Genomic DNA, 22,945 nt, shown 5'->3' with positions numbered 1-22,945 from the left:
TGTTCAGTGGCATGCAACAGATCCTGCATTTCTTTCAATTCAGATTGTTGAGGGAGAGTGGTCATTCTTTGCTTTAACTGAGAGATTAGAAATTGCTGATACTTAAGCATGTGAAATTGGCAATTTAGTGCCCTCATAGCTAGAGTGGCTGAGGTGTAAACCTTTTTCCCCCACCTGTCTAGTGCTCTGGAATCCCTCTCAGAAGGTACAGGATTTTTAGCCATAGAAGCCTTAGCCCCCTTGGGACCCTGGGAGATTGTCTCTGGGTCAGCAACAGGGCTCCTGTAAAGAAATTTGTGGGAATCAGGCACTCTATAGTATCTGTCAGGCTTAGCCGGAGCAGGAGGTAGAGAGTCTGGGTTAAAACTGGATTCTAAGTAAACATCATCCACACTGTCTAAAACTGGTGGGATGGCAAGTGGTCTGTGTTGGGGGAGTAAAAGAAACTCAATGAGCCTTTTCTTCGAGTCAGAGTAGTCTTGACCTTCCCAGTGAAAACGTTCCCTCATAGTGTGTAAAGTTTCCCCAAAGGAGTAGTCTTCAGGAGGAGAAGCTGAGGGAATGGAATCTTCAGCATCAGAATCTTCATAAGGGGAGAAGGAGTAATCTTGGTCCTCAGAGGAGTCTGAAGAAATGGACACTTGTTCAGAGGATGCATAATCCTCCTCTTGTCTAGGCCTTTTGTCAGGAGGGGGCTGGGAACCCCTGATTAAAGAGATCAAATCTCCAGCCATTTTGAGCATCTGTTTCTTAGGCATGGGGCCTTGAACAGGGGACTGAAGTGCAGTCTTTTTAGATTTAATAGGAGTCTTCGTCTTAGAATACGTTTTAATGGTGAGCGTCGGTCCGAAAATCCCTTCAGAAACCGATGGCGTTTCTGCAGCACCATCTTTTTCAGCAATGTCGTCGGTAGGGCCTGAATTAAATGGCTGCGTCGGCCTGGTACATTCCGCCAAAATTTCTGAAGCGGTCTTGGGTTCCAGATCTGCGGTAGTCAGGGGCTGCGTCGGAGTCTCACTGAGGACCGGAGACCAGACCAGCCGAGGCCTCGGAGTCTGGCTTAGGCCTGGGCTGTCTGTCCTTATCCTTGCGTTTTTTGTGCATGCCGGTAGTCGGTTGCTCCGACGGCATGGTGTAGTTAAATTTCCTACCGAAGTAGTGTTGTGCGAAATCAAAGCGGCTTTTAATAGTACGCTTATTAAACCTAGCACAAAAACGACAACTAGTGACGTAGTGGTCTGGGCCTAGGCAAGGTATGCAATAAGAATGAAAATCCTTATGAGGTATTTTCTTCCTACAAGAAATACAATTGTTAACTTTTTCTGACATCCGTCTGAGGCAAGAAAAGTTTCCCCAATGGAGTATTTAGCTTTATAGAAGACTTCGGTCTGAAATTCGAATTCGAAAATCTCAGTAGTCGGCCGACCGGCACTTGTGAACTGCTTCTGCTTCGGGCACCACACGGCAAGAAAGACTGAAGAAAATGGCTTTGGTTGCATTATATATACCCCTGGCACACTGATGTCAGGGAAGAAGCGACAGCAACCGACGCTGGACCAAGACTTTCGAATTCCGGCCGACTGCGGGACTGCCTGACGACAGGATAACCCAAGTGTGATGACTGCAGCAGGGTAACACGATGAACATCTGCATAGATAGTTGTGCATTCTTCTTGTGCTGGGAAGAACTCTAGGTTCAATTCTCCCTTCTTTTTGGATTCCATTTGCCACTTATTTTTTATATTGCCATTTACTGATTGTTTTGTTGACTTGGCTTGAAAGGCTTACCAAAATGTGGTCCAGGGCTTGCCGTACAGCTCCTGTGGTATTTACAGATTGGTGAAAGAAAAAAGCTGTTTCACTCCTTACACTAATACCTCTTCTAATATTTTAAGGACCTCTGCTGAGAAATTGCTGAAGAACTCTTTTTCTAATGGGGCACTCATGTCCTCACATTACATATCCTTACAATCTTATACTACTGCAACACTGATTTAATGCTGAACATCTAACGGAAGCCATCTACAAAGGCAGATGTCAAGAATAAATTGCTTGATTTGGGTAATGTAGCATGAAGATATGAAAAATACTGTCACTTGGTCTTGGTGACTGCAGGAATTTATGCCAAAATCAGAACTTTAAAAGAAAGATGAAATCCTAGCAGCTAGACTTACAGATGACCGTTAAGATAAGATGCAGACTTTTTTTAAAAACGAAAATGCATAAAACTTTTTCTAAACCTAGAAGGCAGAAAGTGTTCAGTATATTTCACATCCCTAAATAATGGCACAAACAGCTTTCAGTAAAACTAAGAAATATATTAAAAGTTCAATAGCTTCAACTATTTTCTTTTCCCTAAAGGGAAGTTTAAAATTGTAAACTGCCAAACAAATCTGTAAAAATCACTGTTCGACAGTAAATGGAAAGGAAATTTTCCCAATTACAATTTAAGCAGTGGCATATACCTAGGGAACAATTACTTCATTATAATTCTACTGCAGTAATAGCAGCTTACTGATGCCTTTAGCAGCCACAGCAAAACCTATCCACAGGAATTAGACTGCTCTGAAGGAGAAACTGGCATCACAAATTATAGTGCCTTTTCAAAACACTTTTGCTCACCTTTAAAAACTCTAATCTGGATATCATGTCAGCACATACTATAACATAGCCAAAGGAAGTATTGCATTGTAAGGGACAATGAATTGCTTAACTATAAAAAGTAAAGTTACAAAAAATGAGAAGTACTTACTGATAGCTGGAGCAATGCCACCAACTGAGCCTGGTCCAGGTATATTTCCAGCCACAGCTGCGGCCTGGGCAGCAGCAGCGGCCTGTGCAGTGGCAGCCTGTTGTTGCATCTGACGGTGACACTGGCGAAGATCAAAAACCTTGAATAAAAACATATGTATAACTACATATACGCTTAAAAACACATCTCTTTCTATGTTACTCGAAATGGAAACAATTACTGCCCTTCTTGGGTATTAATTACACTTTATACTAAAATGTTTTCACAATGCCATGAATTTACATTTTCAGAAAAGCCACAATGCTGTTTACAATTCAGTGTAACTTTCAGTAGTTGTCACATAATGCTACCTGCCTTGCATTCCATGCAGAAAACAATCACAAAAGCAGATAAGTTCGCTTCACTCCACATACTTAAACGGTGTTCTCATGTAAAAATGGCTGAAAACAAAATTCTTGCTGTCTTATTTCTGCAGTGAGACTCCAATGTCAAACTCAATGATAACCGCCCAATGGAGCTTTTCCAGTCATACCATACGCTGGCAACCCAGGCTTGTTACAATTAAAATAAAAAAATGCACAAAATAAAACTGTACCCATAGAAAAACAGCTTTACACTAGACAAAATAAATACTGTCTTAAATTAAGTAAATAAAGTTAATTTCTATAAACCCAGCCAGGGTCTAAGGGACTTTTCTCCCAATGAAAGACAGAAGTATTGAAAGGGTAACAAACTAAGAGTGATTCTTTTAGTAGGAGTGGCATATTCCAGGCAAAGTTTGGCATTTAAAAACTAAAATTCATATCTCTATGCCACTGGCAGTCAAAACACAGCAAAACAGTTGAGTTTGATATCAACCATTAGAAGCACATCTCTGATGACAGGACACTACAACAGAAAATCATTGCATTTTGGTTTACTTGCCATACTGTACCCATTTACCAACCATTTTTTATACTCCTTGTGCCCTCATTAGGTACTGAATTAAGCAATGCAAAAATGACTCATCATATCTTGTTCTTTTTATTCTCTTAATTTCTTAAAAACAGTTTTCTCTGCAACAATGCTTACAGTACAAAGATGACTGTTAACACACAGCTGTGCTACAGTAAATGTAAAATCAATAACAGCATTTAAAAAGCTGTGGAACGCGGAACATGTATACAAAACATGGACTGGTTTGCCTCCTATCTCCCTGGGTATACAAAGATTGTAGTGTTGGGGTGAAACTTCTTGGTTCCTTAATGTGTTACCCGAGGTGTACTGCAGGGTTCCATATTACACCCACTATTACTCACTGTCCATATGCTTCTCCACGAATGTTACTTGAAAGAGGTTTACACTTATATAACTATGATGGTAAACACATCCACCTCTCCTTTACACAGAAAACTTAAAGAAATCCCAATCCCTCAGAGCCACACGCTCCAGGGATCTAAACCTTGTCATCACAATAAACAAAACATGCTGGAGGGATAGGTTCCTGACCCAGAGACTCCCCAGACTCTGGAATAGATTGCCCATACATGTCAAGCAGAGTGCCTCTTTGGCCCTCTTCAAAAGGAACCTTGACGATTGGATGGGAGAAAGGAAATTCACCCCGGGGATCACGTCAGTCGCCCTGCTAGACAGGGGTCCAGGGAAGTAAATAGTGTTTGAAGAAATAGCCAGGGAATTGTTATGGCTAGGCTTGTATAGGCAATACGGCTGATAGCCTAGTACCAACCTATGAACCTAACATCAACAATCAGGATTATAAACTGGAGTGCACCCATGGCTGGATGTTGGCTAAGTGTTTGTAGCTCAATACAGAGAAAGCTGTGGCCATAGTTATGCATGCCTGTGGAGAGATTAATCTGCTTTAGTCTTGACCCTCACTATTATCTACTATGGCAACAAGCTGGAATTCAAGTCAAAGGTGCATAATCCTGCTTAGTATCTGACAAGAAACTAATTCTTCAGGACCAAGTGTCTGCCACTGTTAAACCTTCACATTTTCAGCAAGATCATCATCCACCTTAAAGTAATCTTGTCACTTTTCTTACCTTCATCGCTATTTTATTGTTGTAATGCCTTCCTCCTATGGTTTTGCCATAATCGTTTCATGGTTTTGTGATAATTTCTCTTATTTTTCACTGCAGAATGCTCATGCCCCATGTAATTCTTTGTGTAATGTCCTTAGACCTTTTATTTCATGTAAGACCTTCTACTAAACCTGTTAATCTCAGTGCATGTTAGCAACACTGACAACTGTTGTTTTGTTCAAACGATAACAGTGACATCAAAGCTGCCCATTTGGAGTTCAAAATCCTTACAAGGATAACCATTATTTGAGTTCAGTAGGAAGTTTAGATGACAATAATTTTGATGAAGCTGTGTGGCCTCCTCTATACCAAAGTGGAAGGTGGTAGGGAAATCACAAACAGTATGGGTTCTGCAAGAATATAATTACCTTTTTTCTGATTACTTAAAACAAACAGACGTCTAATAAGTACATTTTAAACTGGTGATTATATTACTTTCATTTTGTGGTTGAACTTAGGGTTATCACTGCTGGTTGACAGTTCTACACTATTACATTAATGTTTTGAGTGGCAGCAGTATGTGCACAGGTGATGTGCTTTTCTTTGGTATTAAGGAGAGGAAGTTAGTGAGTGGTATGGACCTATTTGAAAATTAGCTACGAATATGAAATTAGGAATCAACAATGTAATGATCCTCCGAGAACTGGTTTCTCACACTTTCATATACATTTAGAGCTGGTCTTTATTTTCGCCTTGTACCATACTGTTCATTGTAGTAAAAAGGAAAGTGAAATAAAAAAAAAAAGGGATGGTCTAGGGCAACTGAGTGAAATTTGGTGCATTATTTAAATTCTTCTGTATCCACTATGAATTTTTTATTGGTGAAGAAAATGCAATATGAAACCCAGTGCAGTACTGATTATATTACAAAACTAAATGTGGCTACATTTACATTGTTTTTATCCTGTCACAGCTGAAGCCCAGGAAAAAATAAGAGCAAGTCTTTGAAAAACGCCTGTAATGCTTTAATATTTCCAGCTCTACTCTAGACGGTTTACCTCACATGATATCATGCTGTGGAGAGGAGTTTCACAGAGAAATAAGTTTGAGAATGACAATGGAAGCTTCATCTTGACAATTTCAGTTAGGAATCATCACCAAGAAATAATGTTCCTGCAGTACATGCAAAATAAAGGCACTTGCGTATTATCGCAACCAGATGTTTGCGGTCGCGAAATTCCCATACCTCAATTTGTGAGGGCATGAAACACTAAGGTGTTTTTAAAAGTCCTTATTGTTGAGGGAAAAGTTTGCGTTACCTTCAGGTACAGAAAAAAATGTACAAAATCCTCTTCCTGATTTGCATGCATTACAAAGCACGCTTTAAGTGTCATAGCTGACAAATGGAATGTTTGAGTAGTGGTTTTGGGCTCCAATTTCTAAAAGGGATGTAACAAAGTTTTAAGTTGTGTCCCTATATTGTGTGGGTTACATTTCCCAAACAAGATTTATTATTATTACTACAACACAGAGCAGAAGGGATGAATGCCTTCACAATGAGTTCCTGTTGTTTCCTACACTCCGCGTGTACTGGTCTTTTCTTTTTTAAAAAGTCTCTGTCCCCAGAACCTTACATGCACGCAAAACATGAAGAAGACTTCTTAAGTTGATTTATCAAGTTTTGTTTGCTGCATACTTAGTTTTGTGAAAGAATTGCAGGGTAGCGTGAAGATGTATAAACATTGCCATACACACGTCCTTCACATGACTGTGAGGGAGCAGCCCTCCGTACTGCAGTGCTCATTCTCTTTGCCCGAGAAAGCATGTTCCCCAGTGATGCAAATTTGACCGTTATTCCTCTTGGCAAGTCTTAAACCAGCTGACTGAATAACAGATGATACTTGACACTAGCCTTTTCCACACTAACATCACTAGTTTCACAAAACCATTGCAGAGTGTGGCAGGGCCCAAATCTGGTTGCGATAATACGCAAGTACCAAAATAAAACCATAACACTTCAATGTGAGAAATCACTTCAAGCTCCTTACTCCTACTACTGTCCTTCTTGAGTGGGTCAAGCCCTAGTATCTTCTTGAGTGCACTACTGCAATGGCCTGTACCTAGGGTTTCCTGGCCATGAACTAGACTATTTTCAGCTGGTTCAAAATTATGCAGTAATCTACTTATTAGGGTATCTCGATACCAGCACATTACACTGGTTCCATATCTATCAGCAGATCACATTTAAGTTCTAATTCACAGTTCGCCTGCCCACATATAACTTGAGTACCTTCTATTTGCGTGACAATCTGCCTTGGTATCATCCACTTTTTTCCCCAGCATTCAGCCACACAGGAACTGAGGTACTTTGAGAGGTTCAACACAAACATTAAGGCATTAATGCCTTTACTCATCAAGTGCTACTTAAACATCCATGTGTTACTGTCTTTAAAAGCTCCTTAAACACTTTTTTAAGCTACGTACAAATGATGGAGATCCAGTTCGCATCCGTTACCATACCAATATCTAGTTATTTTCTGTACCAATTTTATCCCATAGAAACAATTTTATTTACTCTAGTTTAGTTCTATGCATCTTTATTCAAGTTTACGTACATGATCTTACAGCTACTGTTCAAGACTTGCTATTTTCTTCTGCTTCCTTGATTTTATTTTACCTGTGCTTAGTTGTAAGCACATTAGTAAACCTGAATTGGAATAGAAAACCATGTTTTTTGTCTAGACTAAGAAACTAAAAGTCTACAGTACATAAATTGCTAACATTTTTACTGCAGTAGAAAAAGAATTATAAAATTAAATGTAGAAAATGGAGTATATGAAACAAAATTTAAACCTGTTCCAGTACCAAATGCAACCAGGAAAAGATGAAAACACCTAGAAAAACTAGCTCTACTGTTACAGAGAACCATTCCTGAATATGTGGTGATTATGTTGAAACTACAGTTGTATAAGAACTTATCATCACAGTAGATGTCCTACTATCACTGTTGCAATACTCCAAATTGTTTGGTTAACTCTTCAAATAACCTGGACTTTGGGCTGGGGTACCAAAGAGAAAACCTTCCACAAAGCCATACATCTGATGTATGGCCTAAGCCCTTGAGCATAAGGGTAGCCAAGTGGAAGTAAGAACATAAATTCTCCTACCAAGTAAACCTGTACAGGCCTGAGAAACAAAAAAGTACAGTTGTGTACCTACCATAAATGTAGATGTCTGAGTGTATTCACTGTTGCAGTCATTACTCTTGGGTTATCCTGCTGGCAGGCTACTCGCAGTCAGCCTGAATTCCAAAGTCTTGGTCTGGCGTCGGTTGCTGTCGCCTCTTCCCTGACGTCAGTGCACCAGGGGTATAAAAGATGCAGCCGATGCCATTTTCTTCAGTGTTTTTTGCCCCAGATGTCAGGTGCCCCCACAATAGTAGGCTAAAAATTATGCCAATAAATATGCATGCACTAAAGTAAACATGTCCTTCATCTAACAGCAAATACACCACATAGGTTGTATAGGATAGAGAAGTATAGATAAGTTCCAGCAAAGAAAAGGGGGTTGGTGGGTGAGTAACCTGGACTGCAACAGTGAATACACTCAAACATCTACATTTATGGTAGGTACACAACTGTACTATGTTCATCGTGTTTCACTGTTGCAGTCATTACTCTTGGGTTGAATCCCAAAGCAGAGGATGGGTGGCTGAGCTAAGTAGGATTACGAGAGGCTATGAGGCCCTGCAGAACTGCCGTGGCAAAGCCTGCTCTGGATTTAGAGTAAAGAGGTAAGTGGTAGTGCTTTGTAAAAGTGTGCACTGAACTCCAAGTTGCAACCTCTAAGATGTCTTTGGTTGGTACTCCTCTGAGGAAGGCTGCTGAAGTGGCTGCTGCTCTGGTAGAATGAGACCTAATGCCCTTAGGCACTGATTTGCCATGCTGAGAATAGCAGAAACGGATGCAATGACCTATCCATTTAGAAATAGTCTGTTTTGAGATCGCCTTTCCATGTGATCCTGCAGCATATGACACTAAAAGTTGCTCATTCTTTTAGTTCTGTCCAAGTAGAAGCGTAGCTGCCTGTGTATGTCCAAAGAATGCAGAATTTTCTCACCCTTGTTCTGTGGGTTTGGATAAAAGGTAGGCAAGTGAATGGTTTGGTTGAAGGCCACACTGGACACCACCTTAGGCATAAATGTTGGGTTTGTCCTCAGAGAAACCCTGTCCAGATGAAAAATGATAAAAGGTTCCCAAAGCCATGAGTGCTTGTAGCTCTGAGACTTGTCTTGCAGAGGTTACTGCTAGGAGCAGAGCTGTTTTCCAGGATAAGAATTTTATATCTGCTGTAGAGGCTGGCTCAAAAGGAGGCAGTGTGAGTTTTTCCAAGACATAATTGAGGTCCCATGCCGGAATTGGTGCTCTCCTTGGAGGCCTGATGTTTTTGGCCCCTCTTAGGTACTGCCTTATTAAAGGATGAGAAAAGATAGGTGGTTCTGTATTGTAATAGGCTGAAATGGCAGAGGCCTGAATCTTAACCGATGAAAAAGAAAGGCCTTTGTCCAGCATCTCAGTTAGGTATTGTAAAATCTGAGGAATGTTTGGTACATACATGTCAATGCCTTGTTCCTGGTTCCAAGCACAGAATCTCTTCCATTTTTCTGCATAAAATTTTCTGGTACTGGGCCTCCTGGCCTCCAAGATAACATCCATAACAGCTTTTGAAAGAGGAGTGTTCCGAATGGCTACATTAGATAGGTGGTTCCGTATTGTAATTGGCTGAAATGGCAGAGGCATGGATCTTAATTGATGAAAAGGATAGGCCTTTGTCCAGCATCTCAGTTAAGTATTGTAAAACCTGATGAATGTTTGGTACAAACGTGTCAATTCCCTGTGCCTGGTTCCAAGCGCAGAATCTCTTCCATTTTTCTGCATAAGATTTTCTGGTACTGGGCCTCCTGGCCTCCAAAATAACATCCATTACAGCTTTGGAGAGAGGAGTGTTCTGAATGGCTACATTATCTGCTATGCTGTCAGATTTAAGGTCTTGAGTTGGCTGTGCAGGATCTGATTGTTTTGTTGGGTCAATAAGTGAGGAATTTGAGGCAATGTCCAGTCTGGACCTTGAGACAAGTTCTTTAGGATTGGGTACCAGTGCTGGTGTGGCCAGTCTGGGGCAATCAGTATCATTTTTGGCTTCTCTTGTCTGACCTTTAGGAGTACCTTGGGGAGGAGAGGCAGTGGAGGAAAGGCATATACTGTTAGGTTTTTCCAGCTGAAGGATAAGGCATCCACTTTCCATGCTTGCATGTGATAAGTCCTTGTGCAGAATCTCTGTAGTTGGCAGTTGTGAGGGGAGGCAAATAGATCTATGTCTGGGCATCCCCATTTCCTGGTTATCATGCTGAAGACTTGTGGATCCAGTTTCCAGTTGTGGGGATCCATGAGGTTTCTGCTTAGTTCGTCTGCCACAGTATTTACCTTTCCTGGCAGGAATTGTGTTTGCAGGTGAACTTGGTAAGTCAATGCTGTGTCCCACAAAGTCATGGCTTGTCTGCAGAGGGGGTAGGAATGTGTGCCTCCCTGCTTGTTTATGTACCACATGACTGTAGTATTGTCCGTCTTTATCAGTAGTTGTCCTGGATGAAGTAGATCCTTGAAAGCTGTCAGGGCACTTTGAACAGCTAGCATCTCTTTTTGATTGATATGAAGATGCATCTGGCTTGTGGGCCATGTGCCCTGAATACATTTTCCTGCCATGTGGGCCCCCCCAGGCATAATCTGATGCATCCGTTGTTAGTGTCTGCCTGGCTGTGGGTAAAGTGAATGGCTGTCCCTTGTTGTGGTGGCAGGCCTGTGCCCACCATCGAAACTCCTACTGCAAGCAGGGAATGAGGGTAATTAATGTTTCCAGGCTGTGGCAATGTTGAGTCCAAGCAATTTTTAGATACCATTGTAGTTTCCTCATATGCAGTCTGGCATATGGAATCAGCAGAATGCAGGATGCCATGAAGCCCAAAGCCTGCAGAATTTTTCTTGCAGATAACTGGGTCTTTGTTGCCAACATTTTGAAGTAAGAAGTCAGCTGCCTCTGTTTGTCTGGCGTGAGATAAGCCATCTGGGCAGTTGTATTTAAGCTTGCACCCAGGAATATTATCTCTTGAGAGGGTACTAGTTTTGATTTCTTTTCATTGACTGTGTACCCTAGGCAAATTAGTAATCTTTTTACAAACGCCAGATGCTTTAGTAGAATGTCCTTGTTCTCTGCTTGAATAAGGCAGTCATCCAAGTAAGGATATATTTGAATTCCTCTTTGTCTGCAAAAAGCAATTACTGGTGCCAGGCATTTTGTGAAGACTCTGGGCGCAAGTAGATAAGCCAAAGGGCAGTGCAGAGAATTGGTAGTGCATTGAGCCAGCTATGAATCTGAGGTATCTTCTGCAAGATTGTCTGATTGGGACATGCAGGTATGCCTCCTTGAGGTCCAAAGTTACAAGCCAAGCCTTCTTGTCCAACATTTTGAATCTTGGAACGTCCAGAAATGTGCTTAGAATAGACAGGTCCAATATTGGTCTTCAGGCTTTGTCCTTTCTGGGTACCAAGAAAAGTCTCAAGTAAAATCCTTGTCCCTGCTCTTGCTGTGGTGCTTGCTGAATGGCCCTCATGTCCATGAGGGATGAAACTTGCTTTTGTGCCTCTGCCCATTGATTGTGTGGCAGGTCTGGCATACCTTTTGCCCTTGGCAAGGTGTGAAAGTGGAACCTGTAGCCCTGAGACACTATATTCAAGACCCATTTGTCCTGGGTGATCATGTGCCAATTTTGTGAACAAAAAGTGCTAGTTTTCCCCCTAAGGGGGCTGCCAAAAGATATGTGCTTGGTGCTGGCAGAGGAAAGTCATTGGGACTGTTTCCTGTATGGCTGTGATTTGTCTTCTCCGCTTTTGGAGGTAGTAGCACCCCATTGTTTAGGCCTGTATGAGCCTTGGGGATGGGATCTGCCTCTAGGGCGTCTGTATCTGCCTCTTTGTGGTCTGTCTGACACTGGAAAGGACCAATTCTTTGTAGGCCAGTTCCTGCTAAATCTGGGTGGCTGCACCTGTAAGAAATCCTTAACTGTCTGCATAGATTTTGCTTTGTCCTCCATTTTCTTCAACACCTCTTCTGCTTTAACACCAAACAAAGTATCATGCTGTAATGCAGCATCTAATAATTTTGCTTTAACATGATCAGGCAGATTCTGTTCCTTTAACCAAGCATGCCTCCTAATGACAGAACCCTTAACAGCGGCCCTGCAAGAGGCCTCCAGAGAATCAAAACCACATTGCAAAGCATGCCTTCCCACTTGTTCAGTTGCATGCAATAAATCTTGCATTTCCTTGTTTTCTGCACATTCATAATTTGTTAATATTTTCTGTTTAAGCAGTGACATTAAGTATTGCTGATATCTGAGCATAAGAAACTGACAATTTAAAGCCCTCACAGCGAAGGTAGCAGAAGTGTAAACCTTCCCCCCACCTGTCCAGTACCCTTGAATCCCTATCAGAGGGGACAGGGTTTTTTGTAGTGGAAGCCTTGACCCCTTTGGGACCCTGAGAAATAGTTTCTGGGTCAGCAGTAGGGTTTTTATAAAGAAATTTATGTGAATCTGGAACCCTGTAGTATCTGACTGGCTTAACAGGTGCAGGGAGTAGAGAGTCAGGAGACAGGCCGGACTCTGAAAATACATCATCTACAATGTCTAAAACAGGGGGGATAGCAAGAGGCCTGTGCTGAGGTAGTAGAAGAAAGTCTCTGAGCCTTTTCTTAGATTCTGAGTAGTCTTGGCTCTCCTACTGGAAGTGCTCCCTCATGGTGTGCAGGGTTTCCCCAAAAGAATAATCCTCAGGAGGAGAGGCTGAAGGGATAGATTCTTCAGCATCAGAATCCTCATAGGGAGGAAGAGAGTATTCCTGTTCAGAAGAGGAGTCAAAGGAAATGGAAACCTGATCTGAAGATTCATATTCTGTCTCTTGCCTAGGCCTCTTATCAGGAGGAGGATGGGAACCCCTGACCAAATTAGGTCTTCGGCCATTTTGAGCATCTGTTTTTTAGGCATGGAGGCCTGTCCATGGGCTTGCTGCACTTGTTTCTTTGTCTTTAGTGGTGCTTTAGTCTTTGCCTTTGAAGCTGTAGTAGTTTTTACATACAACTGTGTAGGCCTGAAAACACCCTCAGAAGCCGATGCCTGCTCAGCGGCTCCGGACTCATCTGAGGGAATATTTTCCAAGTATCCAATACCTTGAGTTTCCAGCGGCCTAGTCTGCTCCAAGTGGGAGTCGGAAGCAGCCTGTGGCTCTGAGGTAGCGGGCGTCAGTCGCTGCGAATGCGCCTCACTGAGAACCGGCGACTGGCTTAGAAGAAGCCTTGTCATCAGTTTTGGACCTCGGATGCCTGTCCTTTTCCTTGCGTTTCCTGTGAATTGCGGTAGTCGGATGGCTATCCGATGACATCATGTAATTAAATCTTCGGCCAAAGTAATGAAATGCAAAATCGTACCGACGCTTAATAGTGTGTTAGTTAAATCTAGCACAAAACCTGCAATTAGCAACGTCGTGATCAGGGCCTAGGCAAGGAAAACAATAAGAATGGAAGTCCTTATGAGGTATTTGCTTCCCACAAGAAATACAATTATTAACTTTTTCTGATATTGGTCTGGAGCAAGAAAAAAGTTTCCCCAATGGGGTACTTAGCTTTAAATGAAGACTTCGGATCTGAAGTTCGAACACGAAAATCTCTGGAGTCGGCCGACTGGCACTTGCGAACTGCTTCTGCTTCGGGCATCGCGCGGCAAAAAAGACTGAAGAAAATGGCGTCAGCTGCATCTTTTATACCCCTGGCGCACTGACGTCAGGGAAGAGGCGACAGCAACTGACGCCGGACCAAGACTTTGGAATTCAGGCTGACTGCGGGTAGCCTGCCAGCAGGATAACCCAAGAGTAATGACTGCAACAGTGAAACACGATGAACATCCTGTTTCTGTGCCTCTGCCCATTGATTTTTGGCAGATCTGGCCAACCACTTGCCATTGGCAGAGTGTGGAAACGGAATCTGTATCCCTGTGATACGATGTTTAGTACCCACTTGTCCTGGGTTATTAACTGCCAATTTTGAGCAAAAAGTGCTAATTTCCCCCCTATGGGTGCTGCCAAAAGATAAGTGCTTGGTGAAGGCAGAGGGAAGTCATTGGGATTGCTTTCTGTCAGTTTGCGCTTTATCTCCTCCAGATTTGGAGGTGGAAGCGCCCCATTGCTTTGACCTGTTTGAATCTTGCACCTGGTATCTGGAACCCTTAGGGCATCTGGATTTGCCCCTTTGAGCTCTGCCTGACACAGGAAAGGGCCAATTTTTGGTAGGCCAGTGTCTACTGAATCTTGGTGGTTGTACTTGTAAGAAGTCTTTAACAGTTTGCATAGACTTAGCTTTGTCTTCCATTTTCTTTAAAACCTCTTCTGCCTTAATACCAAACAGAATCATGCTGTAAAGGTGCATCTAGCAATTTAGCTTTAACATGATCATGCCTCCTAATCACAGATCCAGTAACTGCGGCCCTGCAGGAGGCCTGTAAGGAATCAAAACCACATTGCAAAGTATGCTTTCCAGCTTGTTCAGCTGCATGCAATAATTCCTGAAATTCTTTATTTTCTGCACATTCTGAAATCAACATCATTTTCTGTTTCAGCAATCCCATACTATGTTGTTGGTACTTAAGCATATGAAATTGACAGTTTAAGGCCCTGATTGCCAAGGTTGCAGAAGTATAAACCTTTTTTCCCCATCTATCCAGTGCCCTTGAATCTCTGTCAGAGGGGGTAGGATTTTTTGCTGTTGAGGCCTTAACTCCCTTTGGCCCTGTGAAATAGTTTCAGGATCAGCAGCAGGGTTTCTAAAAAAAAATTATGTGAGTCAGGGACCCTGTAATATCTGTCAGGCTTACTGGGAGCTGGAGGTAAGGAGTCAGGGGACAAGCTTGACTCCGAAAATACATCATCCACAATGTTTAAAATAGGGGGAATGGCTAAAGGCCTGAGCTGAGGGAGAAGAAGGAAATCCCTGAGCCTCTTTTTTGATTATGAAAAGTCCTGACTCTCCCAGTGAAAATGCTCCCTCAAAGTATGCAAGGTTTCAACAAATGAATAATCCTCAGGAGGAGATACAGATGGAACAGACTCCTCAGCATCAGAATCCTCATAGTGAGGTATAGATAATTCCTGATCAGAAGAGGAATCAGAAGAAATAGAAACCTGATCTGAAGATTCATAATCAGTGTCTTGCCTAGGCCTCTTATCAGGTGAGGGATGGGTACCCCTGATCAAGGTAATAAGGTCTTCAGCCATTTGATCATCTGTTTTTTAGGAACAGAGGCCTGTGCACGTGGCTCATGTGCCGTTTTTTAGTTTTAGAAGTTGCTTTTGTCTTTGGTTTTGCAGCTGTAGTCAGTTTGATATACAAATGTTGAGGTCTGAAAACACCCTCAGAAGCCGGTGCCTGCTCAGCGGCTCCGGACCCATCCGAGGGAGATACATCCGTCGGTCCAATACCTTGAGTATCTTGCGGCATGCCTGACTCCACGAGTGTCGGTAGAGGCCTGCGACTCGAAGGTAGCGAGTATCAGGGGCTGTGAAAGCGCCTGAGTACTGGCAACTGGCTTAGGAGAAGCTTTGTCATCGGTTTTGGATCTCGACTGCCTTTCTCTGTCCTTTTCTTTGCGTTTTTTATGTACTCCGGTAGTCGGATTGCTATCTGACGACATTTGTGAGTAGTTAAATACATGGAAAGTATGTTTATTTTAAACTTTGGTACATTAAAACCAAAAGGTTTAAATTTGGAAATAAATCTGACCATTTGAGACCTAGAGTACTTGCATACATGTAAAACCTCAGTTTGTCTATTATTGTATGCTAATATATTAATGTTTTTGTATAAATATATTCCTTCAGACTATGTATTAGTATTTTTAGTGTATGGTCCCCTTTATTCTGTAGCCTTGTGATTGATTTAATTGTCTTAATTATTCAATTAATTAAGTATGAAATTTTGTATAAAAAGATGCATTTACTGTGAAAAGCTTATTCCTTTGAAGGCTGTGGAAGCCGAGGTACCAGAATAAATTCTGATTGCATCCAGTTCCTGTTTCTCTTCTTGGTGGTTTTCGTTTTTCTCAGACTTGGTTTTCTTCCAAATGTAATGACTGCAACAGTGAAACACGAAGAACATCCCTTATGGGCAGTAGTCTGCCATGGTGAGAAAAGCAGAAGCGAATGGACTTCTAATCCAGGAGGAAATGGTTTGTTTGGAGACTGCCTTACCCAGCGCCCTGGAAGGAGATGAAGAGTTGATCAGACTTCCTGAAAGATTTAGTTTTGTCTAAGTAGAATCTTAGTTGTCTGTGCACATCCAGAGAATGAAGGATCCAGCGTTATTAGATGGACAGGGAAAGAATGTCGGTAGATGAATAGACTGGTTAAGGGAAAGTTCAGTCACCACTTTGGGCATGAAGGAAGGGTTATAGTGTGCAACGTCACCCTGTCCTTGTGGAAGGTAGTTTAAGGAGGACAGGCCATGTGGGGCTGCAGTTCAGACACTCTTCTTGCAGAGGCGATAGCCACTAAGAGAATGGTTTTCCGTATGCACATTTGTATGGAAGCTGTGCTTGCTGGGTCAAAAGGAGGTGGGGTTAGTTTTTCCAGTACAAAGATGAGGTGCCAGGAAGGAAGAATGGGTTTCCTTGGTGGTCAGATATGCAAGACCCCTCTCAGGAAAAGTTTAACGTCCAGTCTGGAGAGCAAAGATGGCTGTAAAGGCAAGCAGGTTGAAATGGCAGAAAGGTGGACTTTCAGAGATGAATCTGCTAGTCCTTCCTTAATGAGCTCACATATATAACTAAGGACCAAAGAGGGATCTGTTTGAAACGGGGTCCCTTGTCCTTAAGCGCACACCAATTTGTGAATCTATGTCATTTGGACAAACAGTTTTTTGGGTTTCCTGGCCTCCCTCAGGAGTGAGAGCACGTCTTCTGAGTACAGTTGTCTGAAAGGGATCAGAAGTTGATCACACAAAGGGTCAGACGCAGTAAAGGCAGCTGAGGGTGAATGAGAGATCCCTTTTGCTGGGTGAGTAGGTCCACCTTGTGGGGTAAATTGTGGTGATAGCCCTTGGCTAGTAAGTGAAGAAAGGGGAAACAGTGTTGCCTTGGCCAATAGGGAGTCACCAGTAAGATTTTTGGTTGGTCCTTCTTGATTTTCAGTAGGACCTGGTGTATTAGAGGGAAGGGGAGAAAAGCGTACAGGAAAGTACAGTTGTGTACACTTACCACAAATGTAGATGTTTGAGTGTTGCAGTCATCACCTGTGGGTTATCCCTGCTGTGGTAGCCCTCGGCCGGCCCAAAACCCAGAGTCAATGTTTTTCTGCGTTGGCTGCTGTCGCTTGTGAATGATGTCAGGTCATCAGTGCTATAAAGCAAGGCACCCGATGCCATTACATCAGTTTTTCTTGCCCTAACCAGTCAGGAGCCCCAGAAAATATGGTAAGGGTGACCTGGTGGCATAAAGTCACCATAAGAAGCTTATGTCTCACTAAGAAAAAAAGGATATAAGGGGGAAGGAGGGGGGAAACCAAGACTGCAACAGTGAATACACTTGAACATCTACATTTATGGCAAGTGTACACAACTGTAGTATGTTCTTTGTATTTCACTGTTGCAGTCATCACCTGTGGGAGGATTCCCAAAGCTGAGGATAGGGGTGGTAGGATTAGTAATCGACCTAGGCCTGGGTCAGCAAGGCTTGCAGAACTGCAGTGGCAAACCCTGCCCAAGCCTTAGAGAAAAGAGGTAGATGGTAATGCTTAGTAAAGGTATGGACAGAAGTCCAGATGGCAGCGGGACTCCTCTCAGGAATGCTGTGTAAGCGGAGGCTGCCCTAGTGGAATGGGTATAAATAGACTTAGGGGGTGGCTTCCCATGAAATCTGCAGCAGAAATGGAGGTGATATCCATTTGAAGATGGTTTGCTTGTGACAAAGCTGACCAGCAGTTGGTCTGTTTTCTTTAAAGCTTTAGTAAGGTCTAAGTAGTATCTGAGCTGTCTGTGCACGTCTAATGAGTGCAGAATTCTTTCCCCCTTGTTTTGAGGGTTAGGGAAGAAGGTGGGTAGATGTATGGCCTCGTTGAGAGTCACATTAGATACCATCCTGGGATAAAGGAGGGGTTTGTCTTCAGGGAGACCCAGTATGCATGAAAAATGATGAACGGCTCAATGGCCATCAATGCCTGAAGTTCTGAAACCCCCCTGGCTGAAGTGATAGCTAGCAGGAAAGCAATCTTCCAGCAGCAGGTTCAAAGGCTGATAAGGTTAGTTTTTCCAAAACATAATTCAGGTCCCAGGCTGGCGTGGGTGGCCTTCTGGGAGGTCTGATATTTGAAACCCCTCTGAGGAACTGTTTAATCCAAGGATGTGAGAACAGGGGCGGATCTGTATTGAAATGAGCTGAAATGGCTGACGCATGGATTTTAATAGAAGAGAAGGAGAGGCCACTATTTAGTAACTCCGCTACATAGTCCAGGATAAGAGGGATGGTAGGATGTGAGGAACTACCCCCTCTGGACTGGTTCCAGAAGCAGAATCTTTTCCATTTTCCTGTGAAAGATTTTCTGGCGCTTGGCCTTCTGGCATCTGTGATAACATCTAGGACCTGTTTGCTTAACAGGGGCACCTTGTTTGCTTTTAGGGTATAAGCCATGCTGTGATTCTGAGAGTCTAAGCCCGGGGTGCAGCACCCCCCCCCCCGAGTCAAGAGGTCTGAGATGAGGGGAAGCTGTCTGGGAGGCCGTGATGTCAGGCTGTGCAGTAAGGGGTACCAATGCTGCCTGGGCCAATCTGGAGCAATGAGGATGGCCTTTGTCCTCTCCTCCCTTACACTGATCAGTACCTTGGGAATAAGAGGCAGAGAAGGGAATGGGTACACAAAAAGGGAGCTCCAGGGGAAGGTCAAGGCATCCATCTTCCATGTTAGGCGGTGATACTCCCTGGTACAGAATTTTTCCAAATGGTGGTTGAGGTGCGAAGCAGAGAGATCCACCTCCAGAGTTCCCCACTCCTGAGTGACTTGCAAAAAGATGTTTCTGTGGAGCTGCCATTCGTGGGGGTCCAGCAAGTTACTGCACAAGTGGTCTGTCAGGGAATTGTTGATCCCTGATATGTATTGGGCTATTAGGTGCAATCCCATGGAGGAGGCTGTCAGCCAGAGGTTCATGGCTTGCTTGTACAGAGGGTAAGACTGGGTTCCTCCCTGTTTGTTGATGTACCACATTACAGTGGTGTTGTCTGTTTTGATAAGGAAGACACCTGGCCTGAGATGGGATTTGAAGGATATCAGAGCCTTTTGTACTGCCATCATTTCCTTCTAGTTGATGTGTAAGGGAAGGTGCTGGGCATCTCAAAGTCCTTGGGTGCACCTTACTGCTAGGTGAGCGCCCCAAGTAATGTCTGCGACATCGGTGGTGATGATCTGGCTAGTAGGGTGGGGGATGAAGGGGAGGCGCTTGTTCTTCGCACAGTCCCTTGCCCACCAGAGAAACTCAACCCTTACACAGGGGATCAGAGGGAGAGAGGTCTCTAGAGGCTGAGAGTGCTGACACAAAAGGTACTTTAGATACCACTGAAGTTTCCTCACGTGAAGCCTGTCCAGAGGAATTAGAAGGATGCAAGATGCCATGTACCTCAAGGCTTGCAGGAACTTCTTCACTGTGAGGTGACTTCTGGAAGCCAGCTGGGTACAGTACAGCGGCAGGAAAAAGAAGTTATGTACTTACCATAACGTTCCATGTGAGTTGTTCATCTCGCCTTTATTTTTACGCATGGGTTCGGAGCCGATCCACTGGCTCCGAGTCGGCTGCTTTCACAAGCTTAAGGTTTTAAAGTAGCTCGAGGCCAAGTCCCTATCCCATTGATGCTCTCTGTCTCACCTCAGATCTAGTTTGCTGATCCCAGCAGGTATATATATATATATATATACACATATATATATATATATACATATATATATATATATATATATATACACATATATATATATATATATATATATATATATATATATATATATATAAACATAAAAGGTACTCCAGCCGGAGTAAGAAATCCTAGAACAAGACCTACTTGACCACAAGTCTTACTCGTTCTTCAAGAATTCTGAAGGGGAAGGCGGGTGGGAATGGAAGAATGAAGGCGAGATGAACAACTCACATGGAATGTTATGGTAAGTACATAACTTCTTTATGTGAAGTTGTTCATTCTTATACATGGGTAGCGTCCCAAGCACCCTAATCCTGGATGGCTCACGGGAGTATACACCTGAGGACAGTGGAACCAAAGGAAGCCTTGTCCCTGGAGGCCCTATCCACTTTGTAATGCGTGATGAAGGTATGCGGCTTAGACCAACTAGCAGCTGCACATATAGTGTCCAAAGGCAGCCTTGCCGCATAAGCTGAAGTAAAAAAGTACAGTTGTGTACCTACCATAAATGTAGATGTTCGAGTGTATTCACTGTTGCAGTCATTACACTTGGGTTATCCTGCTGGCAGGCTACCCGCAGTCGGCCTGAATTCCAAAGTCCTAGTCTGGTGTCGGTTGCTGTCGCCTCTTCCCTGACGTCAGTGCGCTGGGGGTATAAAAGATGCAGATGATGCCATTTTCTTCAGTTTTTCCTTGCCCCAGATGTCAGGTGCCCCCAAAACAGTATGCTGTAAAAATTATGAACATAAAAAGCATGCACATAACCTTCATCTACAAGCAAATACACCACATACGTTGTATAGAATAGAAAGGTACAGATAAGTCCCAGCAAAGAAAAAAGGGGGAAGGTGGAAGGGTAACCTGGACTGCAACACTGAATACACTCGGGACATCTACATTTATGGTAGGTACACAACTGTACTATGTTCATCGTGTTTCACTGTTGCAGTCATTACACTTGGGTTGAATCCCAAAGCTGAGGTTGGGTGGCTGGGACTAAATAGAGTTTGGAGTGGCTAAGAGGCCCTGCAGAACTGCAGTGTCAAAACCTGCTCTGGATTTAGAGTAGAGAGGTAAATGGTAGTGCTTTGTAAAAGTGTGCACTGAAGTCCATGTTGCAGCCTGCAAAATATCCTTGGTTGGTACTCCTCTGAGGAAGGATGCTGAAGTAGCTGCTGCTCTGGTAGAATGTGGCCTAATGCGCTTGGGCACAGATTTGCCAGGTTGTGAATAGCAGAAACGAATGCAGTGGCCTACCCATTTTGAAATAGTCTGCTTTGAAATGGCTTTTCCTTGGGAACCTGCAGCATATGCCACTAAGAGTTGCTCAGTCTTTCTGAAGGCTTTAGTCTTGTCCAAGTAAAAGCGTAGCTGTCTGTGTATGTCCAAAGTATGCAGAAGTCGCTCCCCCTTATTCTGTGGGTTTGGATAAAAGGTAGGCAAATGTATGGTTTGGTTAATAGCCAAGCTGGACACTACCTTAGGCATAAATGACGGGTTTGTCCTTACAGAAACCCTGTCCTGATGGAAAATAATGAAAGGTTCCACAGCCATTAGTGCCTGTAACTCTGAAACTCTTCTTGCTGAAGTTATTGCTAGGAGAACAGCAGTTTTCCATAAGTATTTTACCTCTGTTGTACTGGCTGGTTCAAAAGGAGGCAGTGTAAGTTTTGCCAAGACAAAGTTGAGGTTCCATGTAGGTATTGGAGCTCTTCTTGGAGGTCTTATGTTTATGGCCCCTCTGAGAAACTGTCTTAGCAGTGGATGAGAAAAAATAGGGCGATCCGTATTGTAATGAGCTGAAATTGCAGAGGCATGGATCTTAATTGATGAGAAGGATAGGCCTTTGTCCAGCATCTCAGTTAGGTATTGCAAAATCTGAGGAATATTAGGTTTGAGTGAGTCAATTCCCTGCGCTTGGTTCCAAGCACAGAATCTTTTCCATTTTTCTGCATAAGATTTTCTGGTGCTGGGCCTTCTGGCCTCCAAAATTACATCCATAACTGCTTTAGAGAGAGGTGTGTTTTGAAAGATTACATTATCCGCCATTCAGCCAGATTTAGGGTTCTGAGTTGGCTGTGCAAGGTCTGATTGGTCTGTTGGGTCAGCAAATGAGATACTAGAGGTAACGTCCAGGCTGGGCCTTGAGACAAGCTCTTTAGGATTAGGTACCAGTGCTGGTGTGGCCAGTCTGGGGCAATCAGTATCATTTTTGGCTTCTCTTGTCTGACCTTTAGGAGTACCTTGGAGAGGAGAGCAGAGGAGGGAAGGCATATACTGAAAAGGCCTTTCCAGCTGAATGAAAGGGCGTCCACTTTCCATGCTTGCTTGTGATAAGTCCCAGAGCAGAATCTCTGTAGCTGGTAGTTGTGAGGGGAGGCAAATAGATCTATGTCTGGGCATCCCCATTTCCCTGTTATCATGTTGAAGATTTGGGGACCTAGTTTCCACTCGTGAGGATCCATGAGGTTTCTGCTTAGTTCGTCTGCCAAAATATTTGTCTTTCCTGGCAGGAATTGTGCTTGCAGATGTACTTGGCAAGTCAATGCTGTGTTCCACAAAGTCATGGCTTGCCTGCAGAGGGGGTAGGAATGTGTGCCCCCTTGCTTGTTTATGTATCACATGACTGTAGTATTGTCCTTCTTTATCAGTAGTTGTCCTGGATGAAGTTGGTCCTTGAAGGCTGTCAGGGCATTTTGTACGGCTAGCATTTCTTTTTGATTTATATGTAGATGCATTTTGTTTGTGGGCCATGTGCCCTGAAAACATTTTCCTGCCATGTGTGCCCCCCAGGCATAATCCGATGCATCTGTTGTTAGTGTCTACCTGGCAGTGGGTAAGGTGAATGGCTGTCCCTTGTTGTGGTGACAGGCCTGTGCCCATCATAGAAATTCCTGTTGCAGGCAGGGAATGAGAGTAATTACTGTTTCCAGGCTGTGGCAATGTTGAGTCCAAACACTTTTTAGATACTATTGTAGCTTCCTCATATGCAGTCTTGCATATGGAATTAGTAGAATGCAGGATGCCATGTAGCCCAGAGCCTGCAGAATTTTTCTTGCAGATAACTGGGTCTTTGTTGCCATGTCTATGAAGTAAAAAGTCAGATGCCTTTGTTT

The 22,945-nt window shown here is 43.2% G+C and overlaps 1 protein-coding gene across 1 annotated transcript in view; it reads right to left on the bottom strand.

Moving 5' to 3' along the window:
• SMAD4 (SMAD family member 4) overlaps window positions 1-22,945 on the bottom strand; it is a 2,088,766-nt gene that overhangs the window by 186,695 nt on the left and 1,879,126 nt on the right. Inside the window, exon 11 of the mRNA XM_044082137.1 lies at window positions 2,752-2,890. Coding sequence (XP_043938072.1) covers window positions 2,752-2,890 — 139 coding nt within the window. The remainder of the gene's footprint in view (window positions 1-2,751; window positions 2,891-22,945) is intronic.

This window comes from Protopterus annectens, chromosome 1.part1, assembly GCF_019279795.1.
Source record: "Protopterus annectens isolate FY-2018-M chromosome 1.part1, PAN1.0, whole genome shotgun sequence".
Classification (NCBI taxonomy): domain Eukaryota; kingdom Metazoa; phylum Chordata; order Ceratodontiformes; family Protopteridae; genus Protopterus; species Protopterus annectens.
The sequence above is the reverse complement of the archived record's forward strand: the minus strand, read 5'-3'. Positions and strand labels throughout refer to the sequence as shown.